General features: G+C 40.5%; 1 protein-coding gene across 1 annotated transcript in view; it reads left to right on the top strand.

Annotated features, from left to right (window-relative positions):
• Positions 1 to 15972, top strand: part of csmd2 (CUB and Sushi multiple domains 2) — an 896539-nt gene that overhangs the window by 801333 nt on the left and 79234 nt on the right. Inside the window, exon 53 of the mRNA XM_073034487.1 lies at positions 11382 to 11564. Within this exon, the coding sequence (XP_072890588.1) occupies positions 11382 to 11564 (183 nt within the window). The remainder of the gene's footprint in view (positions 1 to 11381; positions 11565 to 15972) is intronic.

Raw genomic sequence — 15972 nt, 5'->3', positions numbered from 1 at the left:
TGGAAGTCTATGATCTGTAGTGCTCGGCAGGACCACATGTTCCTCGTGGATAAGATATTTAGGAAGTCTATAGATGACACAAAATTGTTGAAGTTGGGGACAGTGAAGAAGGCCATTGAAGGATATAGATCATTTACAGTAATGGCAGAGTAATGTCAGAAGGAGTTTAATGTGGGTAATTATGAGGGGTTACACTTTGGGACAATAGCTATATGGCGAGAGTATGCAGTTAATGGCATGGACCTTAACAAATCTATAGCTTCCTGAAAGCTACTGTGTGGATCCTCTGATGACTCAGCAATAGTTGGGTGTATAAAGGAAGGACGGGAGGGTAAATACAGGGCCCTGGTGGAGGACTTTGTCAAGTGGTGCAAGCTGAATCATCTGCAGCTCAGCATCAGTAAGACAAAGAAGATACTGATGGACTTTAGGAAGACTAAGTCTGAACTGCTCCCTGCTTCTAAAGTTCGTGAGGACGTGGATGTGGTGAGTACCTACAAGTGACAGGGGGTGCACCTGGATGACAGAGTTGAGTGGAGCACCAACACAGAGACTGTGTACAAGAAGGGCCAGAGTGGCCTTTACTTCCTGAGGAGACTGAGGCCCTTTGGAGTATGCAGGGCTCTTCTTCACATGTTCTGCCAGTCTGTTGTCACCAGTACAATCTTCTATGTGGTGATGTGATGGGGGCAATGATAACAGCACGGGTGATGCCAACAGGCTCAACAAATTGAATAGAAAGGCTGGTTCTGTTATAGGAGTTAAACTGGACACACTGGAGGCTGTGGTAGAACAAAGGACCCTACAGAAAATCCAGGGAATTCTGGACAATATTTCTCACCCTCTGCATGCCACGTTGGTTGAACATAGGAGCACTTTTAGTAATAGACAAAGACCCTCGGCCATTTGGCTCTATAATGAGTCAACCTATAGCCAAGAAAGGTGATGGCCCCCTCCTGTAAGATTGTTTGAGGTAACTTTTTAAAAATTATTTTTTACTTCTCTTCTAATATTCGTATACCTGTGCATTTTTTATAATGCTACTGTGACACTGTAATTTCCTTTGGGATCAATAAAGTATCTATCTGTTTTCTATTTGTCTGTCTAGAGGGCATAAGTTATAAGGAGAGGTAGGACAACCTTGGATTGTTTTCTCAGTGGTTGAGGGGAGATATGAAAGAAATTTACAAAAATTTTTTGAGAGGCATCAATAGGAAAGAAAGGCAGAATCTTTTTTTCTCAGAGCAGGAAATTTAAATACTATAAGGCATAGTTTTAAGGGGGAGTGAGTTTAAAGAGGATGAGCAGATAAAAGATGCAGGTTCCTGGAATATGTCTCCATGGGTGGCAGTGGAGCAGATATAATAGTAGATATTAAGTGTCTTTTAAATAGGCGCATGAATATTAAAGTGTGGAGGAATATGGGTCATTTGTAGGCAAAAGGCATTATTTTGATTTGGCATCATGCTTACCACAGACATTATGGGCTAAAGGGCTTATTCCTCTACTGCACTGTTCTATGATCTTTGAAACAAACACGCTGGTAGGATTAGCAAACATGTGGCAGATGAAATTTAATGTGGAAAATGAGGAAAGGCAGTATAGAATTCAATATTTTTTTTAAAAAAAAGGATGCAAAAGCACAAGGACTTCAGAAGCATGGGTGCAAAATTCTTTAAAAGTGGCAGGGCAGGTTGGAAGACAGGGTATGCATATGTTTGTGCTCTATCAAAAAAGGCACATCATTTAAGAGCAGGGAAGTTATGCTATAAAACTCTGGCATAGCTTTGGATGAAGTATTGTGCTCAATTCTGGCTACCTAATTATCAGAGGAATGCGAAGGCTTTAGAGAAAATCCAGAAAAGATTTATGGAAAGGATTACAGTAACAAGAATAGATTAGAGGTTGGATCTGTTCTCCTTCGAGAATGATGAGGCGAGATTTAAGGGAAGTACGTGGAAGATGATAAAAAATTTGGATAAAGTTGATAGTCAGAAGTTGTTCCTATTGATCGAGGTGTCAATTATTTTGGATCACACATATAACATAAAAGAGAAATAAAATTAAGGGTGACTTTAGGGGGAAAGAACTCGTTATGCAGTGTGTGATTTGAATCTGGAATAGACAGCCTGTAGGTATGATGGTGGCAGATTCCATTATGATCTTCAGAACAGAATTGTGTTGATATATGGGGAGGGAAAAGATTGCAATGATATCATGAAGGTGGAACTGTAAGTTGCTCTGGGAAGAGAGTGGTATCAACTCAAAGAGCTAAATAGCCACCTTCTTTACTGCAAAGACGCCACTAAGGAATTTGTTTTTCCTAGTAAGTAGTGATTATATTTTGTCATGGATCCTTTATTATGAATACATCCAGTTAGACAACCATTCTAAACATTGGAAAAGCAAAATCAAACTGAAATATCCAACAGCATGTATTGAGCATATTTTATGTTTATATTCTTCTGTAAATCTAGAGTAAGCCACATATTATATTGAAAGCTTTTATTTCCAATGGGGAATTTAAAAACCAAATGTCAAAATATCCCTGTTTTGTACACACTTGCTGCTTTTAATTTCCAGACCACTAGGCAGCTTCTGAAAGCATTTCAATATGATGTGTTGATACCGGCTTGTATTGTTTTAGAACACTGGATTATTGCTTTCTATCAATTAATGAAGTTACTTTCCAGTCACAGCATCTTACAGCACAGAAACAGGCCTTTTGGCCCAACTGGTCTGTGCTGACCAAGGCGCCCAGCCAAGCTAGTCCCATTTGCCTGCATTTGGCCCATAGTCTTATAAATGTTTCCTCTCTATGTACCTCTCCAAATGTCTTTGAACAGGATTTTCTCAAAATAGATATTACTTAGCATTTTTTGTCAGTAATTCAGCATTTTAATAAACAAAACAGAGCAGATTTTTTCCGCATCCTCAAAAATGTAGTTAAAGTCTATCCTTTTGGTCTGTGTTTTACTACCAAAGTTGATGTTTTATTTCAAGATTTATATATATATATATATTCCAAGAATGATATTGTTGAATTGTCCAGCATGTCACTTGTGCAATAACAACCATGTGGTGACAAAAGGCTGCATCTGAGAGGATTTGAGACAAAAATTGTCCTTTCAAAAGACATGGAAGGAAACTGCAGGTGAAGCTTTCAAAGTGTTGCTTTTGGACACGTGATAAATTCAATACGTTGCCAATTGTGCTTCTCTGTAGTTGACAACAGTGCGTCTGAAGAGCATTCATATGAATAGCTCCAACCCTTTTTGTTTCTTTTCTGTATTGATATAAAAATGCTGGAAAAATGTGTTCACAATGAACTGTTTCATTGCTTTATATTGTATTGTGAGTTGAAATTTCCATTTTAAAGTCCTTCCATTTCAAGGGGTGGCACAGTAGTTAGCACGTTGCTTTACAGTACCTATGATCCAGGTTCAGTTCCCACCGCTGTCTGTAAGAAGTTTGTACATTCTCCCTGTGACCGCGTAGGTTTCTTCTGCTTTCCTCCCATAGTCCAAAGACATGCCAGTTGATAGGCTAATCGGTCATTGTAAATTGTCATGTGATTAGCCTCAGGTTAAATCAGGGGTTGCTGTATGATGCAGCTTAAAGGGTTAGAAAGGCCTCTTCCACACTGCATCTCGATAATTAAAAGCTCAGAGTTCGAAGTACATTTATGATCAAAGTGTGCACACCATCTACAACCTTGAGATTTGTCTTCTTTCAAGCAGCAACAAAACAAAGAAACACAATATAATCCACAAATGAAACCTGCACAACAACAAAATTTATAAAAATGCAAGAGACAGCAAATATATCAATAAACACAGGCGATTCTGCAGATGCTGAAAATCCACAGCAACATACACAAAATTCTGGAGGGACTCAGCAAGTCAGGCAGCATGCATGGAAATGAATAAATAGTCAATATTTTTGGCAGAGAGCATTCTTTAGGACTGGAAAGGAAGGAGTAAGATGCCAGAATTAAAAAGGAAGGGGAAGGGAGGGAGGATTAGCTAGAAGGGGATAGGTGAAGCAAGGTGGGTGAGAAAGGTAAAGCGCTGGAGAAAAAGGAATCTGATCAGAGAGATCTGATCTGATCTGATCAGAGGGCACTGTGGGAGAAAAGGAAGGAGATGCACCAGGGAGAGGTGATAGGTAGTGAGGAGAAGAAGTAAGAGGCTAGAGTGGGAAATAGAAGAGGAAGGATGGGAGCATCCTCACCACTATGAGGTTCACACATGCTGCCTCTGCCTCTTGGAATCCTCTCGGAGTCTGCAGAGCGCTGGAGCACCCAAACGATCTCCAAACAGTAAATCGCAGGCTCCCAACAGTTCCAGAATCACATCCAAGACAAAAAAAAAACAAATGTAAAAGACACAAAAGAAGTGAAATATATGGTTTTGTAATCTATCCAGAAGATGTCGACAGCAGGAGTGTTATACACAGGTGCTATCTTGACCGGTAGTCTGGAAATTATGACCAGAAGACCAGAAGTTAGGAGTTTGTTCTCCAATTTATTAGATTCTAGCAACCCCAAATTTGTCACACACAAGGGAGTCATGGAGAGAGCAATCACTGCAGAAATTGAAGAGTACGGGGTGGCGGGGGGGGGGGGGGGTGGTGCAAAGTTAAAGATGTGCAGGATAAGTGCCAGGAGGGAGACACTTCTTTGTCCGATAATCACTCAGCTCCCTTCTGGCACTTACTCCTCTAAGCAGCACAGCTTCTACACTTGCCCAATCACCCCTTTCATCACCACCTCTCAAGGCTCCAAATAGTCCTAGGTGCGACAAAGCTTCACCTGTGAGTCTGTGGGTGCTGTCTACTGCATCTTGTGCTCCTGTTGCAATCTCTGCTGCATTAGTTCGACCTGATGTATCTAGGGGGACTGCTTTATCGAGTACCTTTGCTCCCTCCCATTACAAGCGAGACTTACCGGCAGCCAGCCATTTTAATTTCACTCCGCATTCTTATTACAGCATGTCGGCCCATGGTCTCCTCTACAGCAATAATTAGGTTGGAGGAGCAACATCTCACACTCTGTCTGGCTAGTCTCCAACCTGATAGCATGAACATCGATTTCTCTAACTTTCCAGGTAATTTCTCCCCTTGCCCCTTCTCTCTTTTTCCATTTCCCATTCTGGCTTTCCTCTAACCTCTTCTTCTCTTTACCAGGCTATCACCCCTCTGGTGCCTCTCCTCCTTCCCTTTCTCCCATGGTCCACTCTCCTCACCCATCAGATTGCCTCTTCTACCTATCACTTCTCGCCTTCCCCCTCACTTGGTTTAAACTATCATCTGACAGATTTACTCCTTCCCCTTCCCTCACTCCCTTATTCTGGATTCCCCCCACCCTTCCTTTGCCATCCTGATGAAAGGTCTCGGCCCAAAATGTCAGCGGTCTGTGGATGCTGTCTGCCCTGCTGAATTCCTCCAGTGTTCTGTGTGCGTGTGTGTGTTACTCTGAATTCCCAGCATCTGCATAATCACTTTTATTTACGAGCCTGGGATTGTTCCTTGAGAAGTGCTTTGGTGCTGGAATTATTGGCTTTCATTAACTATAACCGCTGCTCTCAGTGCCCTCATAGCTCTAGCCAGTAACCTTTATTGACATGTAAGGGCTCGTCAATGCACCCATTGCCTTGATGCCAAGGGCAGGTAGTTTCATCTCAGGGAGTAATGAATTTGGCAGTACAATGGTCCGAGCAAAGCCTAAAGCAACACACACAAAATGCTGGAGGAATTCAGTAGGTCAGGCGGCATCTATGGAAAGGAATAAACAAGCAACGTTTTGGGCCAAGATCCATCTTCAGGGCTGAAAAGGAAGGGCAAAGAGGCCAGAATAAGAAGGTGGGGGTAAGGGGTAAGAGTGCAAGCAGGAAGGTGATAGGTGAAGCCAGGTAGTGGGGAGGGGGGAGGATCAAGTGAGAAGCTGAGAGGTGATAGGTGAAAAGCAGAAGAAGAAGGAATCTCATAGTAGAGTAGAGTGGACCATGGGGGAAAGGGAAGGAGGAGATTCACCAGCGGGAGCTGATGGGCAGGTGAGAAGAGAAGAGGTAAGAGTGGGGAATGGGAGAAGAGGGAATAGAAGGGGGATAAATTACTAGAAATTAGAGAAATCAGTATTTATGCCTTCAGGTTGGAAGCTAACCCAGGCGCAATATGTGTTGTTCCTCCAACCTGAGAGTGGCTCATCATGGCAATAGAGGAGGCCATGGATCAACATGTCAGAATGGGAAGAGAATCATCAAGCAAAACCTAAGCTATGCATCTGCAGCCAAGACACTGGGAAGTGTGTTGGTTGACATATCGTCCAAGATACCTCCATCACTTGGTTTGATGAAGAGTCAACTGAAACCATAATCATTGGCCAGCTGGATATGTTGTGGATTTTCTGGACAGGACATACTTGCAAATGTTCTGCATTGTCAGATAAATGCTATTGTAATCGAATCATTTGGAGCAGCATCGGCTAGAAGGTACAGGTTAAGCCAAACTTCCATCAGACAGGAAACAGAGAGGAAGAAACGGAAAACTTTCAGGATGGTCAAGGCTTCACCAGTTGAAAACACAGCCACCAAAGGCAGAAGATCAAAAGTTGTTAATGCAACCGAGTACAAAGTGTAACAATCTGAAAGCACTGTAGACAACATATCATAAAAAAGTGTTTTGAGCAGTTTTAGTGCTAAAAAAAGAAAGGATGCTGTTTTTTATTTAGAATCAGAATCAAGTTTATTATCATTGGCATGTGTCATGAAATATGTTAACTTGACAGCAGCAGTTCAATGCAATACATAATATAGAAGAGATAATAATGAGTAAATCAATTATAGTATATGCATATTGAATGGATTAAAAACCATGCAAAAACAGAAATAATATATATTAAAAAATTGAGGTAGTGTTCACTGGTTCAATGTCCATTTAGGAATCAGATGGGAGAGGGGAGGAAGCTGTTCCTGAATCACTGAGTGTGTGCCTTCAGGCTTCTGTACCTCCTACCTGATGGTAACAGTGAGAAAAGGGCATGCCCTGGGTGCTGGAGGTCCTTAATAATGGACGCTGCCTTCCTGAGACACTGCCGCTTGAGGATGTGCTGGGTACTTTGTAGGCTAGTACCCAAGATAGAGCCGACTAAATTTACAACACTCTACAGCTTCTTTCAGTCCTGTACAGCAGCCGCCACCCCCCTCCCCCCCATACCAGATAACGATGCAGCCTGTCAGAACGCTCTCTATGGTACATCTATAAAAGTTTCTGTGTGTATTTGCTGACATACCAAATCTCTTCAAACTCCTAATGAAGTATAGCCACAGTCTTACCTTTTTTATAACTGCATTGATATGTTGGGACCAGTTTAGAGCCTCAGAGATCTTGACACCAAGGAACTAGAAGCTCTCTCTCTCTCTCCACTTCTGATCCCTCTATGAGGATTGGTATGTGTTCCTTCGTCTTACCCTTCCTGAAGTCAACAATCAGCTCTTTCGTCTTACTGACATTGAGTGCCAGGTTGTTTCTGCGACACTACTCCACTAATTGGCATATCTTGCTCCAGTATGCTCTCTTGTCAGCATCTGAGATTCTACCAATAATGGTTGTATCATCAGCAAATTTATAGATGGTATTTGAGCTATGCCTAGCCATACAGTTATGGGTATAGAGAGAGCAGAACAGTGGGCTAAGCACACACCCCTGAAGTGCAGCAGTGTTGATCGTCAGCGAGGAGGAAATGTTATCACCAATCCGCATAGATTGGGGTCTTCCGGTTAGGAAGTTGAGGATCCAATTGCAGAGGGAGGTACAGAGGCCCAGTTCTGCAACTTCTCAATCAGGATTGTGGGAATGATGGTATTAAATGCTGAGCTATAGTCGATGAACAGCATCTTGACATAGGTGTTTGTGTTGTCCAGGTGGTCTAAAGCCATGTGGAGAGCCGTTGAGATTGCATCTGCCGTTGACCTATTGTGGCAAAAGGCAAATTGCAATGGGTTCAGGTCCTTGCTGAAGCAAGAGTTCAGTCTAGTCATGAACAACCTCTCAAAGCATTTCATCAGTGTCGATTTGAGTGCTACCAGACGATAGTCATTAAGGCAGCTCACGTTATTCTTCTTAGGCACTTTTTCTTTTGAAGCAAGTGCAAACTTCCACCCGTAGCAGTGAGAGGTTGAAAATGTCCGTGAATACTCCTGCCAGTTGGTTGGCACAGGTTTTCAGAACCTTACCAGGTACTTATTCTGCCTTGCGAGGGTTCACTCTCTTTAACGACAGCCTAACAGTGGCCTCTGAGACAGAGATCACAAGGTCATCGGTGCAGCAGGGATCTTCACAGCTGTAGTTGTGTTCTCCCTTTCAATGCGGGCATAGAAGGTGTTGAGTTTATCTGATAGTGAAGCATTGCTGCCATTGGGTTTTGCTTTGTAGGAAGTAATATCTTGCAAACTCTGCCAGAGTTGTCGTACATCCGATGTCGCCTCCAACCTCATTGGAAATTGTCTCTTTGCTCTTGAAATAGTCCTCTGCAAATCATACCTGGTACAGGCCTGGGTCACCAGACTTGAATGTCACAGATCTAGCCTTCAGCAGATGACGTACCTCCTGGTTCCTCCATGGTTTTTGGTTTGGGAATGTACAGTAAAGTCTTTGTAGGCACACACTCATCCGCACAGGTTTTAATAAAGTCAAAAACAACTGCAGCGTACTCATTCAGGTTCGAAGATGCATCCTTGAATACAGTCCAGTCCACCGACTCAAAGCAGTCCTGTAAGCCCTCCTGTGCCTCCTTTGTCCATACCTTCTTTGTCCTCACTACTGTTGCTGCAGTCTCTGCCTATACTCAGGGAGTGGAATACAACCAGGTGATCAGACTTCCTGAAGTGAGGGCGTGGAATAACACGGTAGGCCTTCTTGATGGTGGTGTGACATTGGTCTAGTGTGTTGTTTCCTCTAGTATTGCAAATGATCTGTTGATGGTAATTGCTTAGTGATTTTTTTCAGACTGGCTTGGTTAAAATCCCCCAAAATAACGTGAAGGCATTAGTGTACGCCGTTTCGTGCATGTTAATCCCATTGCTCAGATCATCTAAAGCCTGATTGACATTAGCCTGAGGTGGAATGTATACTATTACCAAAATGATCCTGGAGATCTCCGGCAATAGGTAAAAAGGACAGCACTCAACTTCTAGATATTCCAGGTCTGGTGAGCAGAATTGGGACAGCACTGATATATTTATGCACGGAGAAGAGTTGATCCTGAGGCGTACTCCTCCACCTCTGCTTTTGAGAGACTCTGTAGATCTATCCTGATTGTGTATAGTAAACCCGTCGATCTGAATCGCTGCATCTGGTACAGAAGGGGTTAACTCATATTCCGTGAAACAAAGGAACACTCAGTCCTAATGTCTCTCTGATTCAGCAACCTAGCTCTGAGATCATCGATTTAATTCACCAGAGACTGCACATTTGCCAGCAAGATAGTCAGTATTGGAAGTCTAAAACCCCATTTCCTTAAGCGCACTTTATCCCTGACACGCTTCCTGCGTGGAATCCTCCGAGGATGATTCCGTCCACAATCAGCATTGTTTCCATCAGCTTTAAGCAGCAATAGGTGGTTTAAATACATCAAGACATCTTTGTTGACTGTACTGACCTTGCAAGCAGTTGTGCTTTTTTAGCTGTACCAGACTGAAATGAGAATATTTAATAATATCATTGAGAGTTCTGCTGCTACACGAGTCACCCCTAGGCACCCCAGAAGAAATCTTTATTGAGATACAGTACAGAATAGGCCCTTCTGGACCTTCAAACTGTGCTGCTTGGAATAAACCACAGCACTTGGAGGATACCCAGATAGTCATGAGGAAAACATACAAACAAACCCTTTACAGACAGCGGCAGGAATTGAACTCAGGTCTCTGGTACTGTAAAGCATTGTGGTAATCACTATGCTACTGTGAAGCACCCCCCCCCCCCCCACTTGTCCAACTACAAGTCTCCTCTATTCAGTCATAGAGCCATACAGCATGGAAATTGATCCAACAGATCCATGCCAAAGAGGATTCCCATCCCAGCTTGTCCTATTTTCCCACATTTGGCCCACATCCCTCTAACCGTTCCCCATCCATGTCTCTGTCCAAGTTCCTTTTACCTGCTGTTATTGTACCTGCCTCAACCATTTCCTCTAGCAGCTCATTCCATATACTGACCACACTCCGGGTGGAAAAGTTGCCCCTCAGGTTCCTAATAAAACTTGCCCCTCTCACCCTAAACCTATGACCTCTAGTTGTTGATACCCCAACTCTGGGGAAAACCACTGTTCATATTCACCCTATCAGTGCATTTATGTAGGATGAAACTGGACCACAGGGGAAAGGTTCAACTACAATGAAAAATCACGTTACATGCAACAATTTATTTTCCAATTTCAATTAAGTTTATCATTTTTACAGTGTGTATAACTGATGCCCTTTCATATGCTGGCTTAGCAATGAGAATGTGTTAACATCACTGAAGCCTAAATAAGGTATTATTTGGAGAAATAATATTTTGAAGGTAGTTCTGATTTTAGATTTGTAAAAATAGTAAATTATGCTATTTAAAAGTTTAATTCTGCGGTCTTGTGAGATAGGATGACTCTGTTTATTTCGCCAAAATCTGTGATTCCATACAAGAGCATCTACATTGTACTGAAACTAAACTTGGCACACACATCAGCTTCAGTCCATCTTTTGCATGAGATAGCCATCTTGCCACTGACTTGGGCTCCTCCTGTTCCTCAACACAAGAAAAAAATAATTGTTTCCGTTATTGCCTCGGTTTATGTACATCAGATCAGTTCAGTTGTCAATTCAGCCAAACGCTCTGCCAACTGAACCAATTTGATGACGTCAATTCACTCCCAAGCACGTGCCTTCAATATCTCTGAACATCTCTACTTTTTAGCGTTTTAAAATTGCTTTCAAATATATAATCCCATTGTATAGGGCTGCCTTTATCTATTATCACTGTCCAAGACTATAGAACATAAGCCCTTTAGCCCATGGTATTGTGCTGAGCTTTTAACCTACTCCAAGATCAATCTAATCCTTTCCTCCAATGTAACCAATAATCCTCCATTTTTCTTCTATCCATCTAAGAATCTCTTAAATGTTCTGAATATATCAGTCTTTACCAATATCCCGGCAATGTATTCTAAATATGAACCACTCTCCATGTAAAAAACCTACTTCTATTGCAGTATATATTTTAAAAATATCTTGTTACCACTTTGAGCTATGATTATATTTTTTTAAATTTTGCACTGACGGTAGGATTTGATCATTCTATACAGGAGAATTAATTCTGGATTATGATGTTTGTACATTGGTTTGCAGGGGATAGCCTTGGATTTTGTGGTGATCCAGGAATCCCAGCACATGGCATTCGGCTTGGCAAAGACTTTCAAGTGAAGAACATGGTCCGATTCACCTGTGAAGCTGGATATGTGCTTAGGGGATCTTCAGAACGTATTTGTCAGCCAGATGGGACCTGGAGCGGGAGCCAGCCCGAGTGTCGAGGTATTTGATTTACTGGGCATTCAAACACACCAGCTGGGCCAAGATCATTCCACTGCAACTTGTAACATGTCAGAAAAAGTAGACTTATCCAACTCTTGAGTAAACACTAAGCATTTAGAAATTAGTTGAGTTAAATAAGAAATAGCTTGATTTTCTTTTGTAATTTAACATTTTATAAAGACGTCTGCAAGTTTTTTTTGGGTTTCTCTCAAGTAGTATTTTACCAATTAATCTCTTTAACCATACTGCATATATAATTTGTTCATTATGTGCCATATCATGTGACATAGGTGACCATGGTCTTTCTATGACCATGGTTGTTCTTGGCAAATGTTTCTACAGAAGTGGTTTGCCATTGCCTTGTTCTGGATGGTGTCTACAAGATGGGTGACCCCAGCCATTATCAGTACTCTTCAGAGATTGTCTGCCTGGCAACAGTGGTCACATAACCAAGACTTATGAAATGCACCAGCTCCCCAAGTTGTGAATATGACCATCCACCACCTGCTCCCATTTGACCCTGAAACGTGCTATACTTTCCCCAAGGGTGACCTATAGGCTAGTGGAGAGAAGGAGCACCTTACACCTCTTTAGGTAGAGACGTATCTCCACCCAATTTACTTATATATATAAACATAAAGTAAAGAGAAAAACAACAGAATGATTATACTCTAAGGGGTACTAATTTACACATTTTTAGCTGTTTATTCATTATTAAATATGTGAAGCTTTATTTCTCTTTAATACAGAATATTAACAAAATAACACATGTTTTAGACATACAGTTTATATATATATAAACTGTATATCATTATATACATACTGTATATATATATATGTAGTTGATCTGTGCCAAGCTTTATAAATTTGTTCAATGATATTTTAGAGTATTCCATCCCAAAAAAAGGTTGTTTTGTTTTAAAGTTCTACTTTATCTTGTTTCTTTCAAATATACCTTATGTTTGAGTAATTTATTGAGATTAATGCCTTTATCATTATTGAGAGGTTTGTAAAAAGTTGGTTAAAAAGTAAAGGACAGCAACTAAAGATATGGCTAAAAGGAATAATTAATTATTCCTTTAATCAGGCCCATCTGTCAGAAAACTATGGCTGAAGTCAAAATAACTACCAGCCTATGAATAAAGAGCAAAGAGTTACTGATGAGAAGGATGGGAAAAGAGAAGCTGATTAAAGAGACAACTTCAGTATGATGAATTAATATGAATACTAGTCCCATAATCTAGGCATTAATTGTACTGTACATTACAGGTTTCATTAGAGGAGCTAAATTGGAAACAAGCTTACAATAAGTTTGACACTAAGTTTGATGAATGTGTTCAATTTCATCACATATATGTTTTAAATTATGAGATATAATGGACACTAGACATCACCTGAAATAAATAGTTCATATCAGAATTGGTAGAGATTATGTTATTGAAAGAGTATTTTAGATTGCATACTTTACTGTATTTCTCTTTGTCACCTAATCCAAGGAAAGAATCATCATTGCCTCCCATCAGTTTATCCCTCATGAAAGCTTTTATTACTGAATTAGGAAGGGCATAATGCTTCAGAGATGGTTCCAATATACTGTAAAATAAATTGGAACTAAAGCAACACGAAGTAATGAATTGATGAACTGACCATCTTTGTTGATGAAATCAAAGTAAGATATATTATTTCTATTGAAATTTGTACAGGCAAACGTTTCACTCATCTATCAGTGTTAAGCTCAGTGTCTCAATGGTGTGTGGAGATGAACTGATTTGCATATCACCATATCCTTGCGTATACCAATAGGGAGAGAACATGGAATGGGAGAGGACTACATAAACTGAATCTGTAAAGTACCACAAGGAATATAGATCTAACTGCTTTATAAGAAGTCAGAAGGACCAGTTGGGTTAAACTGTTCACACTGTGATATCGAAGATTTATAGTCAGAATTCAGAATTGCTGAGAATCGTTTGTTCAAGCGTCAGCCCTCAGATCCTGCACAGGGCCTCAAACCACAGTGGGGAATTAATCCAACACACACAGAATGCTGGAGGACCTCAACAGGAGGTCCAGATGAAGGCTGTCGGCACAAAAAGTCAGCTGTTTATTTCCCCCCATAGATGCTGCCTGACTTGCTGAATTCCTCCAGCATTCTGTGTGTGTTGAACAAGATTTACAGCATCTGCAGAACCTTCTGTGTCTCTGGGAAGACAAGCGACTGTCGATACTGGAAAGCTGAAACATAAAAATGCCAAACGTTGATCAGCCCAGCAAAATCTGTGTGAGCATCATTGTTCTGCTTTAGTTGTTTATTTTGGTGGAGCTTGTTATGTCCCAACTGGATGATCTCCTGAAATGTTATTGCATAATATCATTTAGACAAACACTTGAAATGACATGGTATAGAATGGGTATGGATCAAGAGCTGGGAAATTGGGTAATTATAGATAGGTACGGTGATCAGTATAGACTGAGTGGGCTGAAGGGCTACTTTTCATGTTGTACGATGCTATGACAATGACACTGGGGCCCTATGGCCATCAGAAAGCTCATCATTTTGGATCATGGTGGCCTTGGGCAGCAATTTACACTAGCAGAGCTGTAAAGTAAAGTCTATGCTTCATGCATATTTGAGTAGCAAGAGAACGCAGTTCTGCATTGGGAGCACCTCATGACTTATTAACTTAATTACTAACAATGCAGATCCTTCCTGACCTGATGAATATATCCAGCAACATATTTCTGTTTATTTTTCTATCTGAAGAACAGTAAAATATTTAAATAGCAGCCTACCCTTTCAACCTTGCAACCAATGTTAAATACCATCCAGACAGCTACAGAACTGTGCAATAGTTTTAGGCACCCTGGAATGTTTATATAATTTTTTTTAAGATGCTTATTCTTTGACTTCTGCATTTCAGGAGAAAAGAGTAGAATTTATATTTCCAAACTTTTCATTTCTTCACAATTAGAAACTTCTCATTTGATTATTTTCGAAAGCATCCTTGCTTTACAGGCAATGAACACAAACTGCTGAAGGAACTCAGAAGGCCAGGCAACATCTATGGAAAAGTGTACAGTCGACATTTCAGACCGAGACCCTTCATCAGGACTAGATTCACTTTGCAGAATTTTTTTATATGTGCCTAGGACTTTTGCACAGTACTCTATAATTAAAGATCCCCAATGTGGCAGGGTCTGTCTGGCCAGAAGTAAACTCTCATGTCTCAAGCTAATCTTATCACCTCAGTGTCAAATAAATAATTCCATAACTTATCAGTCAGATATGTATGTGCTAACAAGCTTGTAAAATTACAATTGAATCTCATAATCATCTCGAAAACATTCAATTATTTATCACTTATCTATCTGAATACCACACAAATCTTGCTTGACTTCACAATTAAAAATACATTTGTATTGTTCTCAGTGTCTTGACACCATGGCATTGCTGATGGAGGGAGATAGTGTTGAGTTGAATAACAAATGAAGTTGTAAATTCATGTAGTTTATTCTCAACCAAAATGTGAAACATGAAAAATTTGACTAAATATATGACTATTTAAATATAAATGACAAGTAAATTAATTAATCAACTAAAGAGTAATTAAATGTTATCAATAAATTAACTTCACCAAGCACACACCTCCCTCCCCTCCCCCCACCTTTTAATTCTCCTCCTCATCTTTTTACCTCCAGACCTGCTGAAGGGTCCCAGCCCAAAATGTCAACTGTACTCACTTCGATAGATTCTGCCAGGCCTGCTGAGTTCCTCCAGCATTTTGTGTGAGTGTGTTGGATTTCCAGCACCTGCAGATCTTCTCCTGTTTGTGATTGGATCCCTTCACCAAACTATGATTTTTTTTAATGGAATATATTTAAGCTGGAAGCACAGTCATCTCAATGTTCTCTTTCAAGTCACACAGAGAGAAGTGGAATTCAATGATGTAGAGACCAAAACTTGTCTCATACTTATCTGAACTGGATTGGGAACTCGAAAATCAGTGTTACATAATTAGTTTCATTTCTTGGCCAGAATGGACACAAGAAACTGTACTGTACTCTGAAATGGATTTCTATAATAATCAAAGCATCTTAGTTTAAGTATATGTCACTGTCTATTAGCTGAGCATTGACTAAATATAGCTACCTAACCACATTGTTGAATCACAGCACTAATGAAGCTATTATTATGGGTCATCTTTTTTCTTGACTGCAAGATGATACCCGTTAACTACGTGTGAATATTCATTTAAATTTGATGAAAATACCTGAAAGAAAAGCTGAGGCCATTGAAAATTGGATATAATGTATAAAATGCTGGAATCTCTGAGGTCATAAATGACACAACATTACGAGAATTCCACAACGGCTTCCTGCATCTGCAAGTAATAGAAAGCTCCTTCCC

The sequence above is a fragment of the Hemitrygon akajei genome, chromosome 32, assembly GCF_048418815.1.
Source record: "Hemitrygon akajei chromosome 32, sHemAka1.3, whole genome shotgun sequence".
NCBI lineage: Eukaryota > Metazoa > Chordata > Chondrichthyes > Myliobatiformes > Dasyatidae > Hemitrygon > Hemitrygon akajei.
Note: the sequence above shows the minus strand (reverse complement) of the source record. Positions and strands in the feature narration are given on the sequence as shown.